The 26,806-nt window shown below is 40.9% G+C and overlaps 1 protein-coding gene across 1 annotated transcript in view; it reads right to left on the reverse strand.

The window, feature by feature from the left end:
• Positions 1-26,537, reverse strand: part of EBF2 (EBF transcription factor 2) — a 140,301-nt gene extending 113,764 nt beyond the window's left edge. The window contains exons 1-6 of the mRNA XM_085080503.1: positions 25,928-26,537; positions 23,570-23,726; positions 22,495-22,558; positions 22,248-22,303; positions 21,859-21,932; positions 15,114-15,182 (exon numbers count right to left, since the gene is read on the reverse strand). Coding sequence (XP_084936629.1) covers positions 15,114-15,182; positions 21,859-21,932; positions 22,248-22,303; positions 22,495-22,558; positions 23,570-23,726; positions 25,928-26,058 — 551 coding nt within the window. The 5' untranslated portion in view covers positions 26,059-26,537. The remainder of the gene's footprint in view (positions 1-15,113; positions 15,183-21,858; positions 21,933-22,247; positions 22,304-22,494; positions 22,559-23,569; positions 23,727-25,927) is intronic.
• Between the last annotated feature and the right edge of the window lie 269 nt (positions 26,538-26,806).

Genomic DNA, 26,806 nt, shown 5'->3' on the forward strand with positions numbered 1-26,806 from the left:
GAATGCTGGGAAATGTTTGAGATAAAGAGGAAAAGGGGGAAAAAAAGGAAAAAAAAAAACACCTTTAAGCAAAACATCCCAGAGGATATTTTTTTTTTTGGAGGTTTTGTGTCAACAAGTGACTCTAACACAACCCTGCAGAGTTTTTTCTCCCTCTTTAGCAGAGGAATTTGGAGAGAGCTGGGATTGGGTCAGCATGGAGGGAAGGATTTACACTGGCAGGGATTCAGCTGGAAAATCAGCTGAATTTTTTTTTCAGCTGAAAAAAAAATGGTTGTTTTTTTAAGGCTCTGAGCACCCAATGAGAGCAGAGATCTGGGGGAATTCAAGCTCTCCTAACCCAAATTACAATTTATATTGAGCATTTCTATATATAAACACTCCTAATCCAAATTATTATTTATATTTAAGCATTCCTAATCCAAATTACAGTTGATATATTTGAGTATTCCTAATCCAAATTACAATTTGTATTTAAGCATTCCTAATCCAAATTACAATTTATATATTTAAGCACTCCTAATCCAAATTATGGTTTATATTTAAGCACTCCTAATCCAAATTACAATTTATATATTTGAGCATTCCTAATTCAAATTATGATTTCTATTAAAGCACTCCTAATTCAAATTACAATTTATATTAAGCACTCCTAATCCAAATTACGATTTATATATTTAAGCATTCCTAATTCAAATTACAATTTATATTAAGCACTCCTAATTCAAATTACAATTTCTATTAAAGCACTCCTAATTCAAATTACAATTTATATATTTAAGCACTCCTAATCCAAATTACAATTTATATATTTTAGCACTCCTAATTCAAATTACAATCTCTATTCCAGCACTCCCAATCCAAATTACAATTTCTATTTGAGCACTCCTAATTCACATTACAATTTCTATTTAAGCACTCCTAATTCACATTACAATTTCTATTTAAGCACTCCTAATTCAAATTAGAATTTATATATTTGAGCATTCCTAATCCAAATTACAATTTATATTAAGCACTCCTAATTCAAGTTACAATCTCTATTCCAGCACTCCCAATCCAAATTACAATTTCTATTTAAGCATTCCTAATTCAAATTACAATTTATATGTAAACACTCCTAATTCAAATTACAATCTCTATTCCAACACTCCTAATCCAAATTAAAATCTCTATTCCAGCACTCCCAATCCAAATTATGATTTCTATTTAAGCATTCCTAATTCAAATTACAATTTCTATTTAAGCACTCCTAATCCAAATTACGATTTCTATATTTAAGCATTCCTAATTCAAATTATGATTTCTATTAAAGCACTCCTAATTCAAATTACAATTTATATATTTAAGCATTCCTAATTCAAATTACAATTTCTATTAAAGCACTCCTAATTCAAATTAGAATTTATATATTTGAGCATTCCTAATTCAAATTACAATTTATATTAAGCACTCCTAATCCAAATTACGATTTCTATTAAAGCATTCCTAATTCAAATTACGTTTTATATATTTAAGCATTCCTAATTCAAATTACAGTCTCTATTCCAGCACTCCCAATCCAAATTATGATTTCTATTTGAGCATTCCTAATTCAAATTACGATTTATATGTAAGCACTCCTAATTCAAATTACAATCTCTATTCCAACACTCCTAATCCAAATTACAATCTCTATTCCAGCACTCCCAATCCAAATTACAATTTCTATTTGAGCATTCCTAATTCACATTACAATTTCTATTTAAGCACTCCTAATTCAAATTACAATTTATATATTTAAGCACTCCTAATTCAAATTACAGTTTCTATTTGAGCACTCCTAATTCAAATTACAATCTCTATTCCAACACTCCTAATCCAAATTACAATCTCTATTCCAGCACTCCCAATCCAAATTATGATTTCTATTTAAGCATTCCTAATTCAAATTACGTTTTATATATTTAAGCATTCCTAATTCAAATTACAGTCTCTATTCCAGAACTCCCAATCCAAATTACAATTTCTATTTAAGCACTCCTAATTCAAATTACAATTTATATATTTAAGCACTCCTAATTCAAATTACAGTTTCTATTTGAGCATTCCTAATTCAAATTATGATTTATATGTAAGCACTCCTAATTTAAATTACAATCTCTATTCCAACACTCCTAATCCAAATTAAAATCTCTATTCCAGCACTCCCAATCCAAATTATGATTTCTATTTAAGCATTCCTAATTCAAATTACAATCCCTATTCCAGCACTCCCAATCCCAGTTACAACCCAACACGTGCAAGTTTGGAGAGCCAGGGAACTTTCTAGAAGCCACAAATCCCAAGATGAATCCCAAGATGAATCCTAGGATGAATCCCAGGATGAATCCCAAGATGAATCCCAAGATGAATCCCAGGATGAATCCCAGGATGAATTCCAAGATGAATCCCAAGAAGAATTCCACAATAAACACTGAGGTGGGTGTGGGAGGAGGCAGAACTGTCAGCTTGATCAAAACTACATTTTGTAGTTTGGATTTGTGTGAAAGTGAGAACCCCAAATTCCATCTTTTCCAAAAAAATGCAATTTCAAGATCAGGATTTTCTTACAGAAACTTTGTGACTGTGAAAGGAACAGAAGCCTAGATATGAAACTTTGCAGTTTCTTTTCAGGATTTATTTCATTTAAATTATTTACATCCACCCTTCTTCATGTTGGTGCCAAATAACACAAATCTACTTTGAATTACTCCTCTGAATCCATTTGAAATAACCTTTTATCACAAGAAAAACTAAGCACACCTCTTCAAAACCCCAGTTAAATATTATTATTTATATTTCCACCATCAATCCACCATCAGCCAGGCAATTATTTTTTCCCCTTTCAGAGACAAACCTGAGACAAATCCCTGAGCTGCAGAGATCCAAGGTGAGGAACCAGCAGGGAAATGATGGAATGGAAAAGTTTTTTCCCTGGAGCAAAGGAAGAAACTGAAGAGGAGAGCAAGAGAACCCCTGAAATGATCAGCCTGGTGGGAAAATCAGAATATGGAAAGTGCAGAATTCCTAGCAAAGTTCTTTAGGGAAATTTGGGAATGCAAGGGAAGGAGTGGCAGAGGAGCAACTTCTACAGCCTCACCCAAAACTGCTGCTTTGGGGTTTTTTTTCTGTTTATTTTGATATAAAACCACTTCCAGAATACTTGAATACAACCTTTCTGCCATTTCCAGTGAAATTAAATAATGGATTTGGGTTTTTTTCTGTTTCTATAGATATAAAACCACTTTGGTTTAGGTTTTTTTCTGTTTCAATAGACAAAACCACTTCCAGAATACTTGAATACAACCTTACTGCCATTTCCACCGAAATTAAATAATGGATTTGGGTTTTTTCCTGCTTATATAGATATAAAATCACTTTGGTTTGGGTTTTTTTCTGTTTCTATAGATATAAAATCACTTCCAGAACACTTGAATACAACCTTGCTGCCATTTCCACCAAAATTAAATAATGGATTTGGGTTTTTTTCTGTTTCTATAGATATAAAACCATTTTGGTTTGGGTTTTTTTCTGTTTCAATAGATATAAAACCACTTTGGTTTAGGTTTTTTTCTGTTTATATAGATATAAAATCACTTCCAGAACACTTGAATACAACCTTTCTGCCATTTCCACCGAAATTAAATAATGGATTTGGGGTTTTTTCTGTTTCTATAGATATAAAACCATTTTGGTTTGGGTTTTTTTTTGTTTATATAGATATAAAACCACTTCCAGAATACTTGAATACAACCTTGCTGCCATTTCCACCAAAATTAAATAAATTAATTAAATGGATTTCCACCAAAATTAAATAAATGGATTTAGGTTTTTTCTGTTTCAATAGATATAAAACCACTTTGGTTTTGGTTTTTTTCTGTTTCAATAGATATAAAATCACTTTGGTTTAGGTTTTTTTCTGTTTCAATAGACAAAACCACTTCCAGACCACTTGAATACAACCTTACTGCCATTTCCACTGAAATTAAATAATGGATTTGGGTTTTTTTCTGTTTCTATAGATATAAAACCACTTTGGTTTGGGTTTTTTTCTGTTTATATAGATAAAAACCACTTCCAGAACACTTGAATACAACATTACTGCCATTTCCACCCAAATTAAATAATGGATTTGCACAAGAGAAATACCCAAACCTGCAACACACAATGCAAACAGGAGAGGTTTGTATCAAAAAGGGGAAAAAACCCATAAAACACCAAACAGGAGCTTTGCTGGTTGTTTTCTGCCAGAATAAATAAAAATAAAAATCCCATCCAGTGTGAAAAATGCCATTTTCTGGTGAAATGCCAACTCCTGTCAGTACCAGCCACTGAGAGGGGCAAGAGATTCAAACCACCACAGGGCAATCCGTTGCCACTTGATTTTATTTTATTTTATTTTATTTTATTTTATTTTATTTTATTTTAATTTCCTTCAAACACAAACCCACGGAGGGAAGGAGCTGTTTGCCTAATGGGTTCCCAGGCACTGAAATAAGCTGACTGCTTAAAAACCAAGCCAGGGAGCCACAGTAAAAGATAGAAAATTATTGCTTCCTGTCATGACCAAATATTAAACACAGCACACACCTAATGGCTCTATCACTCCCCAGGGAAGGAGCTTTATGAACAATAAAATCCCAGCAGACTTGCACTGTTTGGACTTGGAAGGCTCATTATGGGCTCACTGATCCAATACAATTTACAAGCTCGATGGACTCCACTTGGAGGGGGGAAAAAAAAAGCTACCAAATGTGGAGTTTGAAGTGGGATACCCCGTGGAGAAATCTGTGTTTGTTTGGAGATTTATTTGTTAAAAGGAGCAGAGGAGATGGAGGGGAAAAGGGGAATAATAAGGAGGGGAAAGAAGGATGAGAACAGTGTGATAATGATCCAAATCTGGGAGGAAAATTGGAATTATAGCTGTGGAGGGGAAATGCTGATCCAGGACATCCATTTGGATGACCAAATTTGGAAGACCAAATTTGGATTGTATGGATTATGCCATGAGCTGGTTTCAGGTGTTTGCTCTGCCCCGGATTTCCAAATGCTTTAAACACTTCCAGAATTGCCCTTTCTCTTCCCAAACCCTCCAGGTCTGGTTTGGGAAAAGAACCTGTGTGTCCCTGGTTAGTGCAAACCCAGGAGAAATGACAGAAAAATCAGTATTTATTTGGGAGGAAAAGGAGCAGAGGAGATGGAGATAAAAAGCAAAAATAATAAGGAGGGGAAATAAGGATGAGTGGGATGAGAGTGATGTGTTAAAGATGTAAATCAGGGAGGAAAATGGGAATTACAGCTGAGGAGGGGAAATGCTGATCCAGGACATCCATTTGGAAGACCAAATTTGGATTGTATGGATTGTGCCATGAGCTGGTTTCAGGTGTTTGCTCTGCCCTGGATTTCTAAATGCTTTAAACACTTCCAGAATTGCCCTTTCTCTTCCCAAACCCTCCAGGTCTGGTTTGGGAAAAGAACCTGTGTGTCCCTGGTTAGTGCAAACCCAGGAGAAATGACAGAAAAATCAGTATTTATTTGGGAGGAAAAGGAGCAGAGGAGATGGAGGGGAAAGGGAAATAATAAGGAGGGGAATGAAGGATGGGAGAAGTGTGTTTAAGATCCAAATCAGGGAGGAAAATGGGAATTACAGCTGAGGAGGGGAAATGCTGATCCAGGAGATGATCCAGCCTGGAAGATCAAATTTGGATTGTATGGATTATGCCATGAGCTGGTTTCCAAATGCTGGAATTTCCTGGATTTCTAAATGCTTTAAACACCTCCAGAATTGCCCTCTCTGTTCCCAAACCCTCCAGGATCTTCCTCCCAGGTCTGGTTTGGAAAAGAACCTGTGTGTCCCTGGTTAGTGCAAACCCAGGAGAAATGACAGAAAAATCAGTATTTATTTGGGAGGAAAAGGAGCAGAGGAGATGGAGGTGAAAGGGGAAAATAATAAGGAGGAAAAAGGAGGATGAGAAGTGTGTTAAAGATCCAAATCAGGGAGGAAAATGGGAATTACAGCTGCAGAGGGGAAATGCTGATCCAGGACATCCAGCCTGGAATATCAAACTTGAATTCCACTCTTAACATCCTACAAACTCCTACATCAACTTGGGCAGCTCATATCAGCTCTTAACAGCTTCAAAATCACATCTCTGACTGATTTAAGCTTCATTTTGTCCTTTCAGTCGCAATCCTGTTCATTCCACAAGGATTTTGGGGAATGCTCCAAGCAGGACAGAGTTTCACATCCCACCTGAAAGCAGGAAAACTTGAACTGGGAGAACTTTTCCAGAGGGGAAGGAATCAACTCAGAGAGGATGAAACCCTGGGATGTTCAGAGGGCAGAAAATCCAGGAGATTCCCCCAGAAACAGATGGTGGAAGGAAGGCACGGGGAAGGGATGGAGGGAAAACAAAAGGTTCAAAAGGAAAGCAGAGGCAGGAACTAAAGAGCTTAGGGCAGATGAAGTGACAAGTCCATAAAACCAGGTCTAGACAGAGTGCAGAAGTGAGAAGGAGGAGTATTTCAGGTCATAAATACACAGAGGATGCCTTCATTAGGATGCAAATACTCTGGAATATTGGCATTTTTATTGATGAGTGCAGATGGATCCAGGCAAACAGCCAGAGAGAGGAGCTGTGCACATCCCCTGTCCCTCTCTGCTGTGGGAGAAATCCCACAGAATTTCTCCTGTGCTGTTTGCACACTGAATTTATCCTCAGCCTCTATTCCCAGAGGTGCTTTAGTCCATGGGAAACTGATTTTCCATTCCCCTTTCCACTACTCCCAACCTCATTGATTCCAGTGCCTCCTGACTCTGCTCTGTCCCTCCCAGCTCAGCAGCCCCTTCGCCTCCAAACTCAATGGTTTTTGAGCACAAAACTCCCCCTATTTCCAGGGAAAACCTTCAATTTAAAACCAGACAAGGATTCTTCTCAACACTTTGCTAGAAACTTTGTGTTGCTCAGGCAGAATTCAGCCTGAGCCCCATCAGTGTCTTTATCTCAACGATTGGAATTCATCCACGTTGTGTCCAAAGCCCTGTGGAAGTTTATCTGATTTATGCAGAGCTGCTAAAATCCTTTGGGTTTTGTCTTCATTTGGGCTCATTTTCTCCAGGCAGCAGTAGCAACAGTTGGATTTTGTTTCTTTGGATTATATAATGTGGCCTGGCTTGGGCTCAGCAATGTTTCCCTGGCAGTTCTCAGAGCAGGACATGAGCTGAACATTCCCAGTGATGGATTTAATGGGATTGAGGTGATCAATAGTGGTTGAGAAGCTCAGATTTCTCACTCTAAACATCCCAAAAGTAATTTTCTGCTCACAGGGCTCAGTGAGATGCCCAGGATGAAAATTCTGCACAGTGACAACACATGGTGAGGAGAAAACCTCCACAAAACTCATTGGAAATGAACTTCCAGCTCTGTTTAACTTCCCAATAATCTGAGCACTGATTCAAACCCAACTCATCCATTTCTTGCAGAAGCAGCAGCACCAACACTCCTGGGGGAGAGGAACTCCTTAAATTGCCCCAAAAGCATCTCCACTGCCACAGCAATGGATTTGCACATCACCACAACATTTCCACACATCAATTCTCACAAAATGTGGCTCTGTGATATCAGGGAAAGCCAGAAAATCACATCCTCAGTTTAAACACAACCCCTGTGAATAGCTGCAAAACCACAGGAACTGTGATTCGGGAGTAAAAAAAATCAGAATTTAGGACTTCCACAGACCCAACCAGCCCATTCCTCATTTTTCTAGCATGCTCAAAAAGATATTTAAGCTTCCTCTGAGTCACCAGCTTGCTGGAAAATCTGCTGTCTGTCGACATTAAGTGGAAAAGATTAAGTGACACAACAACTCCCCAGTTTAGGCCATTTACAAGCTTTCAGTGTTTGCACACATCAAAGATTTCGAGATGTTTTGGACAGCAAACTAGTAAAGAATTTTCTTTTTGTCTCAAAGAGCAGAAGGGGGGGGAGGATTAAAAAAAAAAAAAAGGAAACAAACAAATTAGGCACTAAGAGAAGCACTTGTCAAATGGCTGGGATGGAGCACTTGGAGTCACTGACTCCCCACAAACATCCAGTCTACTAAAAAATTCATAAAGGGACAGATGGCACAGCAGCAGCTCTTTGCAGGAGAGCAGGGTTGAGCAGGGAACAAAGGGTTGGAGTCCCCAGGACAGGGGGAGAGGGCTTTGTGGGGTTTGGGGGCCTGGCAGGGGGATTGGGGCACTCCTGGGGTCACCCCACAGCTCAGCACAGCCCAGAGAGTCATTTTTCCCTTTGCAGGACAACGAGAGCCACAGAGAACAGGAGCAATCAAAGGGATTAAATCCTCCTGGCAGCAGGAATGTGGAAAATAAACCCAAAAAAACTCCTGTTCGGGGGGCTGAGATCACTTCCCACAGGCAGGTAGTTGGTGATGGTTTGTGTTTGGGGGAAACTGAGGCACGGGCTGGTGTCACCTCGGGTGACAGGGTGACATCCCACCCCAGGGACAGTGGGAATTGGATCCAGGCCTCCCCATTCCTGCTGTTCCCAGAATTAGGGAATATCCCTGTGGGTTTGGGATCACCCCAAAGGGGAGGTGGGAGGGGTGAAGCCCTTTTGGGATGGCTGAGATGAAGGGAAAAGAAAGAAAAGGAAGAAACCAAAAGAAACAGCCAGAAATCTGCACTGATTTGAAGTTACATCCTCCAGAATGAAAGACAATTTATGTATTTTTGCCTTTTTTAGGGAGGGAGAAAACCCTAAAACCCTCCACACACAGAATACATCAAACCCTATTAACCTTAAAAGAGTTTTAGTGCTTTTGGGATGAGCCAGGGAGAGCTCAGCCTTCTGTCCCTGGCTTTGGGTCAAAATATAATGAAAAATATAATGAAAAATATAATATTAATATATTTTTTTTGTTAAATTATAATCACAAAAGCCTAAATTTTGGCTTTAAAGCTGCTGGATGTTGCCCTTCACCACCCAAACCAGTGTTCCCAGTGCTCAGCTGGTGCCACCAGACACTGACCAGCTGGACAATCCCAACAATCCACCCCAATCCCTCCCAGTAACAACCACCATAAATAAATAAATGTACATTTACACACATTTATTTATATATCAAATATATCAATGTGGTAGCAAAGCCCATCAGGCTCTTCCCAGGGACAATCAGGAAGAGTTTGGGTTAAAAATAAGAGGAATTGGAGCCATAATGGGATTCTGAGAGAAGCTGAGCTGAAATCCCTCATTCTGTGAGGTTAAAGAGAGCAGAGAACCCTGAAATCAGCAGCTCTGAACAGCTCAGGGTTTGTGTTCCAAGGTTTTTGTGTGAAATTCCGAAGAATTTCCCTCCTAGGAGCAAAAAAAAAAAATCCATCCCACCCCAGTGATGCTGAGTTTTTAATTGAATTAAGATGTTTTGTCCTCAATGACATCACATTTCTGGTGACTGTTTGAGAGGTTTTGCTTGAATTACACGGAATTTTCTTCTGAGTTATTCTGTCTATTAGAAAATGGCCCAAAAAAAGGGTAAAAATGACAATAAAAGGAAATTGTTCAACCAAAAAAGTCACCTCAGTTCTCCCCTTGCACCACAGAGGCTTCAATTAAATCACATTTTCAGTAAGCTCAGTAAAGCATTAAGAGTAACAAGCACACTAAATAACCTCCTCTAGAGAGTTTAAATCTTCAAGGAACACAAAGAAAATTTTTTAAAAAATCAAGAGATCATTGGCATTTGATGAATTTACATCCAAAACCACACAACACACCTAAAATAAGAGAGAAAACCTGCAGGAAAGTGATGAACTAAATTAATTTGCATCTTCCACGACCTCTTAATCCTGCCACTGAGCTCCTTTTTATTTATTTCAGCAAGGTGGGAAAGGCAATAAACTAAATAATTCTGATACAGATGTGACAAAATACAGTTTTCAGCTGGAAGTTCCACCTTCAAAGGAATGAACTTGGATTTTCATGAAGAAACACAAAATTCACACTCCAATTTCAAGGAACCATCAAGAACCACCACTTCAGACATGACAGGGGGGAGGAAAAAACCAATATTTACATTTTTGATGTCTCTTCAACCAACCAATTCCACAGATATCAACTTCAAAAGGCAAAGAGTCATTTGGGCTGAACCCACCAGAATTGGGAATTCACCAGAAGCAGCTCAGCTCTGACTCATTCTGACTAAAGTAAAAGCTTGCTGTGACAATCTGAGAGCTGATCCTGGCTTGGTGTTGTCCAAAACCAGGAGATTCTGTGTTAAAAATGTAATTTCAGGTCCTTCCAGCCCCATGTTCTGGCAGAATTCTGATTTTTGACACCTGAAATAGCAGCACTGCACAACCTGAGCTGTGTCATTGCTGCTAAATCAGAGAAACATCTCTGAAACCAAATCCTGGCCTGAGCTACTCTGGAATTATGGAATTCTAGATCAGAACAATCAGGAACTGAAACACCCCAATGTCTCTTGCAGATCCTTTCCAGCACTGAAGGCACACACTGAATTTTGGTGGAGAAATTCCGTTTTCATACAGAAAGGCTCTCATTTCCAAATGTTCGCTGTTAAATCAGAGAAACATCTCTGAAACCAAATCCTGGCCTGAGCTACTCTGGAATTCTGGAATTCTGGCTCAGAACATCCCAGGAACCAAAACATCCCAATGTCTCCTGCAGATCTCTGCCAGCAGGAGAGAACAAGCACTGAATTTTGGTGGAGAAATTCCCTTTTCATATGGAAAGGTTCTCATTTCCAAGTGTTCGCTGTTAAATCAGAGAAACATCTCTGAAACCAAATCCTGGCCTGAGCTACTCAGGAATTCTGGCTCAGAACAAACAGGAACTGAAACACCCCAATGCCTCCTGCAGAACTCTGAATTTTGGTGGATAAATTCCCTTTTCATAAGGAAATATTCTCATTTCCAAGTGTTCATTGTTAAATCAGAGAAACATCTCTGAAACCAAATCCTGGCCTGAGTTACACTGGAATTCTGGAATTCTGGCTCAGAACATCCCAGGAACTGAAACACCCCAATGTCTCCTGCAGATCTCTGAATTTTGGTGGAGAAATTCCCTTTTCATATGAAAAGGTTCTCATTTCCAAGTGTTCACTGTTAAATCAGAAAAACCACTCTGAAACCAAATCCTGGCCTGAGTTACACTGAAATTCTGGAATTCTGGTTCAGAACATCCCAGGAACTAAAACACCCCAATGTCTCCTGCAGATCTCTGAATTTTGGTGGAGAAATTCCCTTTTCATATGGAAATATTCTCATTTCCAAGTGTTTGTTGTTAAATCAGAGAAACATCTCTGAAACCAAATCCTGGCCTGAGCTGCACTGGAATTCTGGAATTATAGAATTCTGGAATTATAGAATTCTGGAATTTTAGGATTCTGGTTCTGAGCTACTCTGGAATTCTGGTTCAGAACATCCCAGGAACCAAAACATCCTGCAGATCTCTGAATTTTTGTGGAGAAACTCCCTTTTCATAAGGAAAGGTTCTCATTTCCAAGAGGGAATGGAAAAATAACCGCAAGGCTTTAGGATCTAAATCCAGTCCCCAGAGCAAAGGTCGAGGCAGAAATGTTTTATTCAGCATCAGAACTTTTGGAATTCTTTCAAGGAGAAGAAAAAAAAAAACCAACAACAACAACAGGGCTGAGATTTTTTTCCCACTGAGCTGTTTTTTTATTTTTAAACGTTGATGCAAATCCCCAGGATTTGGTGAAAGACAGTGAATTGTGTCTCCCTCCAGCAGGTGGAAAAATTGGGGAGAGAAACAAATAAAGGGGAAATCTCTGTGTTGATGGTGGAGTTATGGTTGAAATCAATGATTCTGGAGGTCTTTCCAGCCTCAAAGATTTTGGAATTTTATTCCAAAGAAATCCTGTTTGGCTTTGCCCACCCTGTTCAGACCCAGCTCTGCACAACACAAAGGTGTTTTTGCAATTCTTCTCTCTCCATTTCCCTTTTGTTCCCCTTTCTCCAGAGACACCAGAGAATGTCACAGCTGCATAGCTAAATGGCAGATTTTTACATTCACCTAGCATTTCAAACCAGGGGGAAAAAACCACCTTCACCCCAATCACTATTTTTAAAAAATTAGAGTTCATCTTAAATTAACAGCAACCCACCAAGCTGAAAATATCCCTATTTTTATTATTGACCCACGTGGCTGCAAGGTGCACTCCAGAAATTAAATCCCACCTGCTGCCAAGAGATCTTTTCCTTTAAAAAAACCACATAAAGACCTCCTAAATAAATTAAAACTCTACTGCCTGGCTGATTCAGAGCACACAGGACTCTGCTGGGTTGAAAAAACAATAAAAAATTACCCCACTGGGTGAATTTTGGGAGAGGGAAATGTGTTTTGGGGCTGTGGAGGTGTGTGGGGATGACAGACAAGCTCAGGATTTCTGTGCCCAGCCAGGCTCAGCACAACTCTGTTATTTAATTGGAATTTTTTGACTGATGGAGATGTAGCTCACAGGGTTGTCCCTCCCTCCTCGGGCAGAGAGGTGAAACAGAAATAACTGTGCAGAAATAACTCTGCCAGGAGAAGGAGTCTCTCTCTCTCTCTCTCTCTCTCTCCATGCTGCACTGCTGGTCAGTGGTGGAAAAAAGAAAAATATTTAGCTTTGGTTTTCACTGCAGTGCTCACCAAGCCAAGCTGGGATGAATTCTTCTCTTTGGGGTCTAAATCTGATTTGGTGATGAACTCTTTTTGGGGCCTAAATCTGATTTGGTGATAAATTCTTCTCTTTGGGGTCTAAATCTGATTCAGTGATGAATTCTTCTCTTTGGGGTCTAAATCTGATTTAGTGATGAATTCTTTTTGGGGCCTAAATCTGATTTAGTGGTGAATTCTTTTTGGGGCCTAAATCTGATTTAGTGATGAATTCTTTTTGGGGCCTAAATCTGATTTAGTGGTGAATTCTTCTCTTTGGGGCCTAAATCTGATTCAGTGGTGAATTCTTCTCTTTGGGGCCTAAATCTGATTCAGTGATGAATTCTTCTCTTTGGGGTTTAAATCTGATTTGGTGATGAATTCTTCTCTTTGGGGTCTAAATCTGATTCAGTGATGAATTCTTTTTGGGGCCTAAATCTGATTTAGTGATGAATTCTTCTTTTTGGGGTCTAAATCTGATTCAGTGATGAATTCTTCTCTTTGGGGCCTAAATCTGATTTAATGGTGAATTCTTCTTTGGGGCCTAAATCAGATTTAATGGTGAATTCTTCTCTTTGGGGCCTAAATCTGATTTGGTGATGAATTCTTCTCTTTGGGGTCTAAATCTGATTTAGTGATGAATTCTTCTCTTTGGGGCCTAAATCTGATTTAGTGATGAATTCTTCTCTTTGGGGCCTAAATCTGATTTGGTGATGAATTCTTTTTGGGGCCTAAATCTGATTCAGTGACTGCTTTTAGCACCAAATGAAGCAGCTTCACCAGGCTGTACTCCTCATATATTTCCCTGATCCACCCTCAGTGAGCTCCAGAGTTCACAAACACGGAAAGGGAAGAACCAAAAAACCAAAAATGAGCTGCCAGGCTGAGCCTGGGGGATTTTTCCATGCCCAGGGAATGTCTGTGGGTGTTAGCAGGACAGGTAGGGAAAAAAAAAATCTGGATTTGGAGTAAGTTGGGAGAAGTCTAGAGAAGTTAGGGGATGTTGGACCTCACTGAGCACAACAGGTAATGCACTTTTCACACACAGTTTTTAGGAAGAAAATCCCTGTTCTGTCTCAGTTCCCATTGCAGTTGACATCAGCAAATCTCAAATCCCACCCAGGAATTTTCCCTCATCTCCAGAATCTCCACTCAGCATCCCAAATCCATCCCTGGTGGGATCTGCCCTGCCCAGCTCCCAACCCAGGCTCTTCCATCCCCAGCTGCTTCCCAGGAAATTCAGACTCCTGGCTGGGAAAGTTCCCAAGAGCAGATTCAAACTGAGAAACCCACACAGCCAAAAATAACCTCCAGATTTCACAGGAAAGCTCAGGATGGCACATCCAGGATTTCTGCTCCCCAAAGAGCTCATTTCACTCCAAACTCCAACCCCAACCACACAGAATCAACAGGGAAAACCACAGGGTTAAGGGAATGAGAGAACCCCATCAAATTATCAGAGATCCAAAATTATTTAGATTAACTCTGCGATGGAATTTTAAAAAATGAAGGAAATCACAGCAGATTCAAACCAGTTTTGCAGCTCTGAGAGCCAAAAGAAATCCACAAGAAATTCTGTGACAAATAAATCTCATTTGGAAAGAGATAGAGCAGACCAGACAGACAGAAATAAAAACTGATTCACAAAGCAGGGAACAGGAACCTTCAACACTTATTGCAGAATAATCTGGGGGAAAACATTGGATTTTTCCTTATTTCCAGCTCCCCTTCTGGAGCCCTTGGATTGGTGATGCTTTCTGAGCAGCTCTGCCTGTTCTTGTTTTTTATGTTCTTATTTTCTCTGAGCCTTGCTGAGTTAAGATTTCAAACACAGGGGAGTTTTCTGAGCTCAGCCCAAAATAATCACGATTTTTAAAGTGTCACTTCATGGTTTACAAACTGCTGCTCTCCCCATTTGTGTTATTGACTTAAAAACTGGCAAAAGAACTGGAAGTTCCTAAAGCTAGAACTGAGTCATACATGAAGTTGTTGAACACAGAATTGCTCACAATCCCCAAATTGTCAGAATTAATGTTGAATTTCTGCCTTTTTGCCCCTTCCTTCCTTCCTTCCTCCCCACGTTTCTGCAGGAAATATTGTTTTTTTGTCATAGGACTGGATCTGCCAGGTTTTGCTCAGAGCTTTATGTCTCAGAATCCAGCTGAATCCTCCCTCTGGAGAGGGGAGAATATTCCAGATGCACACATGGGAAATTTGGTCACAATCAAAACACAACTTCATTTAAAAACACATCCATTTTCAAAAAATACATTTTAAATAAACATCAATTCTGTCAAGTTCCCCAAATGGCAACACAGATAACCAGTGAGAAACAACCTCAGATGATTCAAAGTGAAAACCAACAATTTTGGGATTTTTTTGCAGGAAAAATGTGAATTTATCTCCTACCTGTCGATGATCACGGGGTCAGATGGAGTCTCATTTCTGTTGCCACAACTTTTCTTCTCACAGCACCGACTGGAGAGGGGAAAAAAATAAATAAAATTAAAGATCCACAGGGACAGCTGAGAGCAAAGAACAACTCAGAAAACTTTCAGAAAAATTCTGCTTTCTGTCAGGGAAAATGAAGGGAATTGGGAGGTTCCAGCTGGAGTTTGGCACTTGGCTCCCTGTAATCCACCCTGGATTTCCCAGCCAGAAATGAACAGCAACTGGAGACTGAGGTGATATTTGTGAATATCTGTTTGTTAATCGCTGAGAAGTGATTAACAGATGTCATAATGTCATTGCAGGCAGCAGCAAAAGGGTTGTGGGAGTTAAAAAATCCATCAAGAGGTGTTATTAGAGCAACCTAATGGTTTGATATATCCCAATAATGTTTTTTTTATATATATTATTGCATTTTTTTATTATTAAATATCTGTTTTATATGGTGACTGAAAACTTCAGCACTCAGTGAAAAACCAGAAAATGAATATACTTAGATCTTAGAAAGGATCTAAAGAGATGTTTTTCAGGTTGGCTTTTGCAACCTGAAAAACAGGTTCAAAGTTAAACTCTCAATCCCTTTGAAAGTGTCATAAACCCTGAAGATTAATACTTAATTTACACACATTTTAGGATAATATTAGTAATAAATAACAATAAAAAATTTTAAAATCAAGAGACAGTTTGTTGTTTTATTTCCATTGATCTCATCACTGATATGAATGATGCTCCTTCCACCCAACGGCAGCTGAGCAGCAAAAGTTTAATAGATTTTAAAAACAATCCTTGCTCTGAAATCCTCAATTTTAATAATTTGGATCAATATGGAAGATTTAAGATGTTTTCATGCTCAGGTTTTTGGTTCCAACCAAAGCCAACATGGGAAGAAGGGAGGATGGAAACACCCAAAACTTCCAGAAGTCTCTTTCAGAAGCTCCACATCCCTCAAAAGTCACCTTGTCGGGTTCTGATCACACAAAATTCCTTTCCAAGTGAGTTTTTCCACCTTCTGCAGAGGTTTCTGTTGATATTTACAGAATTTGAGACATTTTACAGAATTCCATGGAGGATGGAGAAGCTGTTTGGGGGTTTTGGACAAAGGAGTTGAACACATCTGCAAAAATCCTTGAGCAGTCTGAACCCCAAAGGTTTCCAAGTGGGGAGCAATTCTGATCACAATTACATAAATTAATGAATTAATATCAAAAATAAATAAATAAAACCCTTGAATTCACTCAAGGCAGTATCAAATACAAAAGTGGGGATTGGTTTTTTTTTTCTCAATATCTCTCAATATTCAATTACAAACACCTAAAACAAGCATTTAAACAAAAATTCCTCTTTCAGCAGTGAAAAATCCCAATATTTCCTCCGAGTTGCCACGAAGTTCCTACTCTGGGGCTGGAATTGCCCAGAGTGTTTCCACATTCCTGCATTCCCTCCAACCTGCACTGATTCATCCACGCTGCTCCTTTTAAAATAAAAGGAGACACTAAATATTTAAAAATCCCTGGGGCAACCCCTGGAGCTGCTGTAGATTGTCACAGCTCCATCGACTTCAGTGCAGCTCTGGTAACTCACACCAGCTCAGAACATCATCCTCCCTCCTGCTCCCAACTTTATTTGGAGTGAATCTTTTATGGATTTCAGCGTTCAGAAGGGATTGGGAGTGGTTTTGTAGCAGGAGGAGAGGTGGGAGATGTTTTCTGGAGGGGAAAATTTGGAATAAACGCCCCAAAAATAGCAGAAAATCCTCTCAGAGGAACATAAATTTGTGCTTTGAAATGGCCAATGTGGCAATGCATGGGAAATAATATTGGGAATAAAAACCTCACTGCTTTGCACTAGAACAAACAAATTTTTTTTTAAAAAATTAATATTTTAATAATATTTCTGAGGTTCTTCCAGGGATGGTGCCACTTCTTGGCAGAGAGTTTTAGGGTGAATTTTGTGAGATTGAGAACAACTTGGGCTCAGAAAAAAAGAGCATCTTGGTTTATTTCCATTCCCACAATCTGAACTTTCCCATTTTGAATTCTGTAATATTCAAATATTGTCCATCTAAAACTGTGGCTAACAGCTAAAGTTCTCCTAACATTTTGTTGATCTCTACATTTCTATCACACTTGGGGAACAGATCTTTAATTCTGGACTTTTCCCTTTGGCACTTTCTGAGCCCAAATAAGTGAAAAAAAATCTTGACGAGGGAGAAGAGAAACTTTCAGCGAGGGATTTGTTTGCACATAAATCAGAGTAGGACTTTGTTTGCACATAAATCAGAGTAGGACTGAGGATGTTTCAACCTAACATTTTAGCAAAAACACCTCTTCAATCTCTAAATTTCCCCCATATCCAAGCACTGACACTTCCACTGGGTCAGCTCAGAGACAGAAGTGTTTGGTTCCAATTTCAGCGCAAACCAAAAACCCCCAAATTTTGGTGCTCCAGGATGAATCCTCCAATATTCTCCTCAAGCAAATCCTTGCCATGACTTCACCAATATTTCCATTTCTGCTCCAGTCCTGGGCTGGGAACACCTTTAGAGATCCTCATTTGCTTCAGACAAGAAAATCAAGAGAAGATCAAGAGAAGATCAAGAGAAGATCAAGAGAAAATCAAGTGAAGATCAAAAGAAGATCAAGAGAAGACCAAGAGAAGATCAAGAGAAGACCAAGAGAAGATCAAGAGAAGATTATTTTCTACAGCTTTTGTTGTTCTACTTTCCCCTCTAATTAGATCTACATGGGGAAAATGATGGTTTAGGTTATGAATGATCCAGAAAAAAACAGAAAAAACCAGAAAAAAAACAGAAAAAAACAGAAAAAACCAGAAAAAACCTAAAAGCAAACTCAGAACCATCCCAGAAACAACCCCACCACCCCAAAAGCCAAACCTCCACCCCTCGACACGCTTTCAAAATTCATCCCTCAACTCCCTTCCCCTCACCCCAACAACACCCAAAAATCTCCCAAAAAAAAAAAAAAAAAAAAAAAAAAATCTGTCTCTAATTTCAAACTCAAATAAGCTCGCAGCATGGTGGCCTTTGTTTTGTTTTCTTCTGCCCAACTCCTCCCTGCAATTGCATAACAAAAGTGTCTAAATTCACACCATCTGGCCGATAAAGACACGGGCCCCAGTGGCCGCCTGGCCCAGCTGATTAGAGCTCCGTCTAGCCTGAGCCTTGTGGCGAAAGTCACAGCTGTGGGGCTCTCGGCACTCAATACAACTCTGTTATTAGCCAGCTGTAGACCCTGAGACTACTTCTGTTCGAATTATAATACCTTTTAACCCTCTGAGCATTGAGGGCGGAGGGGCTGCTGGCGGCGGCATAACAACGAGCTTTGCCTCTCGCTGGATAATTGGGAGGAGAGGAAGAAGATGGGGGGATGAAAATAAAATAAATAAAGTTATTCAAGGGTGTTTGTCTTGATTTCCAACCCTCGGGATTGTGTTGTTCCATGGCGAATAGGAGATGTTGGCGTTATGCTGTAATAATCTGAATTTTTTTTAAAAATCGGGTTGGATTTATAAATGGATCCTCGGCCTGGAAGCGCTGAAAGCACTAATTATTGAGAGCTGAACTTTCAATGGCTCTGACAGATTGGTGCAGCCGTATCAATATTTAGACAACTTTCCTGCTAAGCAGGCATCTGTCACTGTCTGAGGCAGACACAGGCACTTACTGAGCGCTCCACTCGGCAGCAGAAAAATAGCTCCCTGTGTGGTTATGTAGACAAAAAATATCCCCAAAAAAACCTCACCTTCGAGCAGGGAGGATGGGAGGAGAAGCAGAAAGACAGACAGAAAGACAGACAGAAAAAGACAGAAAGACAGACAGAAAAAGACAGAAAAACAGACAGAAAAAGACAGAAAAAGAGAGAAAAAGACAGAAAAAGAGAGAAAAAGAAAGACAGAAAAAGAGAGAAAGAGAGAAAGAAAGAGAGAAAGAAAGAGAGAAAGAAAGACAGAAAGAAAGACAGAAAGACAGAAAGACAGAAAGACAGAGAGACAGAAAAAGACAGAAAGACAGACAGAAAGACAGACAGAAAGACAGACAGAAAGACAGACAGAAAGACAGACAGAAAGACAGACAGAAAGACAGAAAGAGACAGAAAGAGACAGAAAAACACAGAAAGACAGAAAAACACAGAAAGACAGACAGACAGACAGACCCTTCGTGTTTTCCCTTTCAAAAGCATCCATTCCGACAGCAGAGTGGGTACAGTGCATTAAAATTTCATACACTGTTCCTAATGCAAACTAAACTAGGGGCTTTAAAAATTGATGCTGCCACTTAAGCGGCACACAATGAGGAAGATTTGATTATTGTACTTAAAAGAAATAAAATAAAATGTCAAGTTTAACCCGAGCTGGAGCCATTCCCCTGGCGTTATTCAAAGGGATGTGTGCCATGCCTCTTCAGCAGGCATCCTGCAGGAAAAGGCAACGTTTAAAAATCAAATGGCTCGGTTAGGTTACAGAGAGATTTGGATTTCCTTGGCTGATCTGTGTTTTACACGGGAAGGACATCCCCGGGTTGTAATTCTTCCTCAGTTAATCTATCAAGCAGCAGAGCTGAGAATAATCAGAATAGTGGCTCAGGTTTGTACAATTATCAGAATCATGGCTCAGGTTTTTACGATAATCAGAATAACTCAGGTTTGTACAATAATCAGAATAGTGGCTCAGGTTTGTACAATAATCAGAATAACGGCTCAGGTTTGTACAATAATCAGAATAACTCAGGTTTGTACAATAATCAGAATAGTGGCTCAGGTTTGTACAATAATCAGAATAACGGCTGAGGTTTGTACAATAATCAGAATAACTCAGGTTTGTACAATGATCAGAATAATGGCTCAGGTTTGTTCAATGATCAGAATAACGGCTCAGGTTTGTACAATAATCAGAATACTCAGGTTTGCACAATAATCAGAATAACGGCTCAGGTTTGTACAATAATCAGAATACTCAGGTTTGCACAATAATCAGAATAACGGCTGAGGTTTGTACAATAATCAGAATAGTGGCTCAGGTTTGTTCAAGGCTGCCTTAAATCAAACACCGAGGAGGTTTGCAGCATCGCTGCAGCTCGGGGATGTCACAGCTCAGCTGAGCACTTGGTAGCAGAAAGGAAGGGAGAGGAGCAGGGAAACCCAAATTAATTGAAAATCTAACAAGTCTGTTTGGTGGTGAAATAGTTGAACTTCCAGACCGAGAGAAGTGGAGATGTGAATTGGGATCACTGAGGTTTTGGCATCACAAACCACAACCCAAAAATCAGGTTTTTCTTCTCTAGTTTTCACCTGGCTGTAGTGAAACCGTTCAACAACATGGATGCACATATATATATATTTAATTATATCTATAATTATATACACGAGTTCTAGGTGAGCCAGAAAGTCACTCGCACACCTCTGATCTTTGCCACTACACCACCAGGTCCTTGTAAAGCCCACCCAGTGCATCCCTCAGAGGTGACAGAGCTTTTGTCTGGCCTTAAATATGGAAATATTGGTCAAAAGCTCGTTTACTTAATTAACAAAACCTAAGCACAACAGAGAAACAATGTAGTTGTTTCATGCTGAACACTTGGTTCTTGTTATAATAAAAAGTAATGGAATTGTTGACATAATTAAGTATCAAAACTGAGACTTCCCCTTGATAAAAATTCCCCAAATAAGCTTCTCTCGCTGCTACATCCACTTAAAAAGCTACTTTAATAAATAAAAACAACAATCAAGCAGCAAACTGCAGCATTAAAAGAAACAATGTTGAGTCCAACAATTTAACCCCCTGACAGAATAAATCACAAACTGTGTTTCACAAAGGTCACGAGTGGGTTTTGCCTCTTGTTTTATGAAGGGAACGTTCCACGCACGTTTTTAGCACATTTTAATATGAGAACATTGACTGTTTGCATTGTTAGATGTATTGGAAAAAAAAAAAAAATTAATTATCCAAGAAGAGGAAAAGTAATAAGTTACCATGGAAGCACGATGTACATCCATAAGGTACATGTAAGTTCAGACTTATACAAATGTTATTAAAAACATCCTGGAGTCATCTCACCCTGTGATTTAGAAATGTAAATGCTAAAAATAGTGCTTTTTTCCTTTTTTTTTAATTAAAAAGTGGAAGGTGCCTAAATGTTGTTATTGTGTATGGAATGGAAGGGTTTGTGTTTTGGTTTGAGGGGTTTGTCTTTAGGTTGGGGCAGAATTATGCAAAATTAATAGAGAACGTTAGTGATGATGCTTTAATCAGGAAAATTTAAATATTTCACCCAAGGAAATTATATCAAGAACACACTTGGTGTTTCTAGGTAAAAATATAGAAGTTAAACTGCTCATTCTTATAAGGTGAGCAGAAATTTTATGAGAAATAATCCTATAAGAGTCTTGATTTAAAGAACACATGCAAAGGCCTACTTTGAGCAAAAATAGTGCAGCTGTGGTTGCTGAATGTCTGGCAGGAATAAAAAGAAAAAAAAATAGGAAAATAAACCTAAAATACATATTTTGAATCCAAGCAAGCATTACCCACGTGTAAAAATAACAAAGATCCTCTCTGAGTCAACAGCCAAATAAACAAACAGGGAAATCAGAGTCTCCTCACCTAAAACTCCCTGGCAAAGGCCTTTCCAGCATGGAAGGGATCAGAGCTCACAAATCAATTAATTTGGGGTGTTAATAAATCCTCTTACCTGCACATGACCTCGTGGGTGAGCAGCACTCTGCACATCTCGGGGTTCTTGTTTTGCCCTTCGTAGGTGATGGGCTGGGAAAATGAACAGCAGGGGTGAGCCTGGAGTTAGTTATTACTCAGAATGTTCAGATGTGAGGGGAAGGGATTTTATCCCTGAAAATCATCATTTTTTTATGTGCAGGGGGGAAAGAGATTTATGTAAATATTGCCTCAAAATGGGGAAAATCCTACAGTCCAGAGAGGGGAAAAGAGATTTTAGAGAAGGATTTTCAATTCCCCTCTGAACAGGTCTGTGATTGAGCTGAGGAAAAGGCCAAAGGGAAGGAAAATATTGAGCATTTCCTTCAGGAAGGATGAGGTGGGACAGGACAGAGCAGCCCTGCTCACCTGCTTGGTGACAGAATCGATGAGCCTCACGTAGAGATCCTGTTCAGTCCTGACACCTAGAGCAGGGAGAAAGGGATCAATCACACCCTAAAAACAGCACACCAAACCCATTTAGCGCCTGGTTCAACACCCCGGGTGGTTCTGCTTCCCCAGCCCTGCTAAATTCCAGGCCAATCCCTGCTCCGGAAGGGAATTTGGGTGTTTTTTGGGAATCTCAGCCCCCACGAGGTGCCAGGACAGGACTCACCATTGCTGTAGAGGAGCTGCAGTTTGTAGTGAGTGCCGTTGTTGGTCTTCTCGTTGCCTTGTTCCTGAAAGGGAATTCAAGAAAAAAAAAAGGAGAGGAAGAAAAAAAATCCTTCCAGAATTTACACTTGGCAGGTTTAAAATGCCAAAAGGTGATAGTCGTGGTGGAAGTGACAATAAAGTTCATTAAAATTCGGAGAGGTGAATCCACTGATTGGGATGTATTAACCTTCCGAGTGACCCAGGGCAAACTACAAAATGCTGCTGACATCTTTTCCTGCAGGAGTTCAACAACTTCTTTCCCTCTCTTATTTGCCACAATGCTCTCAACTTTTTCAATGCACTGAGAAGAAATCTGTGCATTTCAAATCGGTTGATGTAAATGGAGTTGGTTTTGATTTTACTGTGATTATTGCTCTGCAATATAGTTATTTGGAGTCAATATTGATATTTATTTCCTGAAGAGGGATGTTTCTTACACGTTTTATTAAATGTAATTTCCTATAAGATAATTATTTATGATCCAAAATTTTAAAAACCCTGTTCATGGCTAAAGAAAGAATTGAAAACAATGCAAGGTGGCCAAGACATGGAATTAAAATCCAACAGCTAATACTTTTCAAGTCCTGCCATTGACTTTGGAGCCTTAGCAAATACATATAACCACAATTAACAGAGATATGGAATTAAAATCCAAAAGCTAATACTTTTCAAGTCCTGCCATTGACTTTGGAGCCTTAGCAAATACACATAACCACAATTAACAGACAATCTGACATATTACAGGTCAGATTCCACTACTGTTCAGCTACTAATAAAAAAACCTGGCAGATCTGTAGGTACCCAAAAAAGTGCATTTATCCTCCATTAATTTTAATTATTTTTAGAGGGCGAATGAAATTCCTGATACAGAACAGAGGCTTCCAACCCTTTTAAACCACAGCAGCACAACACCTGAACTCTGACCAAACCCTGATTTTATTAGAGACAACAGGTATTGGGATTTGGCAGCTCAACGAGGGGAGAAAACCAAAACTGGAGAGGAAAAGAGGAAAAAGAAAAGTAACGAGCCTTACTTTATCATTCTCTACAAAGTCCACAAAAGCTGTCCTCTCTATTTCCACGGGCTGCCCCTGTCTGTCGTAGAGAGCCAGGACAAAGTGAAAGAAATTGGATTTCCTCAAGTTGGAGGGTGGCTGCTTTTCAAAGTGGGCTCTGGACAAAGCTACTCCGCTGTGGAGGAAACACAGGGGATGGGGTTTGGGGGGGAGAGACAAAGACATGACCAGGTTGGGCAGCAGAAAGGGCAGAAATAGCAGCAGAGAAGGCACAGCACGCTGCGAGTGTCCCTTGTCCCCGCCGGGCTGCCGAGCTGCCCCTGGAACCCCAATTTCGGCGTGGCAGAAGGACAAATTCCCTCCCTGCGTGCCCCGAGGAGGAATTCACCGAGAGGGGTTCTGGCTAAAGGCAGAGTGGGTTTTCCTCGCTGCACCTATTTCCAGGGTGGGAAGTGGCTGGAAGGTGGCAGAAGTGCTCTCTGCACATCCCGAGCCCTTTCCCTGCAGCCAAAACCCCAAAAATCCTTCCCACGGGCAGGCTGTCAGCTCAGGGCATCTCGTTTTGGGCAGAGATGAGGATTTTGCAGCAGAGCAGCCACTTCCCTTCGCAGCGAAGTTTGTCTTAATCACTGACTGACTTCAACCAATTCCTGCGCCTTGGATCGCTGATTTAAACGGAAAGAATTTAGATTCGGGTTAATCAGCCCTCGCCCAAATCTTGTCCCTGACTGCAGAAAACATCGTGATGTTTCCCACGCGTTCCCCGGCTTGGAAAGATTCAAATGCTTCTGTTTATCCCTAAAAAATCCCTGACTGCAGCTTTATTTCTTTCAGGAATTAGTTGGAATTTCCTCTCCCCGAAGCCAATTTCTACCCACTGCGGGGGAAATAGGTGCACACGAGCACCTCCAAATTATTTAATAGATTAGGTCTATCTGCCAGCCCAGTTAGGAGTGGGGCAGCTTTGGTTTTCAGTCCCCAAAATAGCTCCACAGCATTGGCAAAAACTCTTTGACTCTTTCGGAGAACTGCAGATGTTTCCCGGCGTTTTCCTGGCCGGAGAGGTACGGTGTGAACTCACCGCATCCGCCACAACCTCACCCAGTCTGGGGCTTCCTCTCGTTCCGAGTGTAAAAATTGGGATTTATTGGTTCGGTAAGGAATATCCTGGAGGAAAAGCTGGCGATGCTAGCGGGCTGCACCTCCAGCGCTCCCGTGAATTGGAGCTTCCCCAGGAGCAGTTCTCTTTTACTTTCAGTTTCCTCCAGGATAAACCTCTTCCCCCCTCAGCCGAATTTATTAAACGCTCTATCGACATTCATAAAACTCTGATAACTCCTCCCCACGGCGCTGGGAAGACCTCGCTGCCGGTTCAGGCCGTGGGTGGGGGAATGGATGTACTATTTCCAAAACGTCCCTGTTTCATCTCAAGTCCCATCTGCTGGTTCGTGCCCTTCACCTTGTCTCCAATACTAAATAAAACCCGACTTAGTCCTGGGATTCCCGATTTAGCCTTCCCCGACGCTACTACTTTTTCCCCCGTTTTTTTAAACTTTTTTTAAAAGCTATCCAGAAAACAAGGAGGGAAAAAAAAATCCTAAAAGGGTTTTTTTTTTCAGAGAGTTTTCAGTCTCTTACCCCTAACGGGAAAGAACTGGGATAACTGTCCTGTGCCGACTTGGCTGGGAAGAGAAAATAAAAGAGGGGCGTGAAGGGAGATAATCCTCCCAAACAAGTGAAAAAACAAACAGCCGAGCCCAAATTTCGGGGGTTTTAGGGGCATTTGGGGGTTTTTAGGGGCATTTGGGCTCAGCAGAGAGCCTCGGGCGCTCGGGCAGGTGCTCCCGGCGGGCGAGCAGGGATGATGCCCGCAGGCTGCGGGATGCTCCGCGGTGCCCATGCCCTGCCCTGCTCCCCAGACCCTGCTCTGCCTGTCCTGAACCCACCGGTGAATATTTCAGAAATGCCCACCGTGAATCAAGCAGAACTAACGGTCCGAGGGGCTGAGGTTTGACATCTACGTTTGGGTTAATTCTAACTCAGTCAATTCTATTCCGCTGTCTGGCCCAGCAAGGAGGGAGGAGTAGCCTGGATCGCTGGGAACAGCCAAGCCAGAGCCCCACACAACTTGCTGGGACAGAAAATAAAGGATGATCCAACCCCGCTGTCATCGCAGCCCCGCACGGGGTTTTAGGGCTCCTGATGCTCTCCGGTTTTGGAGAGCTGCCGCCTATCGCTTTTCGCTGAGGAGGGGGACAGAGAGGGTGGAAATAAATTTAATATCAACTGCAAACAACAGGGAGTAAGGAAAAGGTTTGCTAAAAAAAAAAAAAATAACAAGCAGGGGGAAAGTAGGGGAGAAATAGCCGCGGTTACCTTTGTGCTGCTACGTTTGCATCCACAACCCCAACGTTCCTGACCCAGGACCTGACGGAATCCATCTCAGAACCTAGAGATTTATCTTTCAGAATTGGTCCTCTTCCTAAAGTATCTTGAATCCCAAACATTTAAAAAGTCTATTCCGACTAGCAACAGTTTCCTTTCGGGTGATAAGGGAGAAGGAAAAAAAAAAAAAAAAAGAGAATAAAAACAAAACGACGCAGCCTTTGAATCTGACACACACAAATCCCAGGAAAAGCGAAGTTCAGCTTTGAAACCAACTTCTTCAGCTTTTGAACGCTGCGTGTTTTTAACGCCTTCCGACGGGGAAGAAAGTTTTTCCTCTCGCCAAGTAAAAGTTACGCCGCTTCAGCCTTGCCGGGTATCATCATCCTCCGCAGCGCCAACCTCATCCGGACCCCGAGCGCCGCCAGCCAGGATCACCTGCTCCTCGGGCAGACAGCGGGCAGAGGGGATCGAGCGCTGCCTAATCCAGGAAGAAGGAAGGAAGGAAGGAAGGGGGGGAAAAAATGAAAACAACGGCGGGCGTGGGGAAAATCGCCAAAAGGAAGGGAGAAATGGAGCTAAGGAGCGGCGGCAGGGCAGCGGCGGCGCTTCCCGCGCGGCGACATGAATGGGTTACACGGTGGGAGCGGGCGGCGCGCGGGGGGCGTGGCCAACGCCCATATATGGGTATCTTATTTGCATAGCACATCGCGATTGGTTGGGTGGTGAGGCAGAGCTCCGCCCCCCTCTCCGAGCTCCTCCCGCCCGGCGCGGCTCCGGGCAGGGGAACGGAGGGGATGTCGCGATGGGGATGTCGCGATAGGGGTGTCGCGATAGGGGTATGGGAGAGGGTGATGGTCACAGCCCGGC

This window comes from Lichenostomus cassidix, chromosome 22 (assembly GCF_008360975.1).
Source record: "Lichenostomus cassidix isolate B80296 chromosome 22, HeHo_3.0, whole genome shotgun sequence".
Lineage (NCBI taxonomy): Eukaryota > Metazoa > Chordata > Aves > Passeriformes > Meliphagidae > Lichenostomus > Lichenostomus cassidix.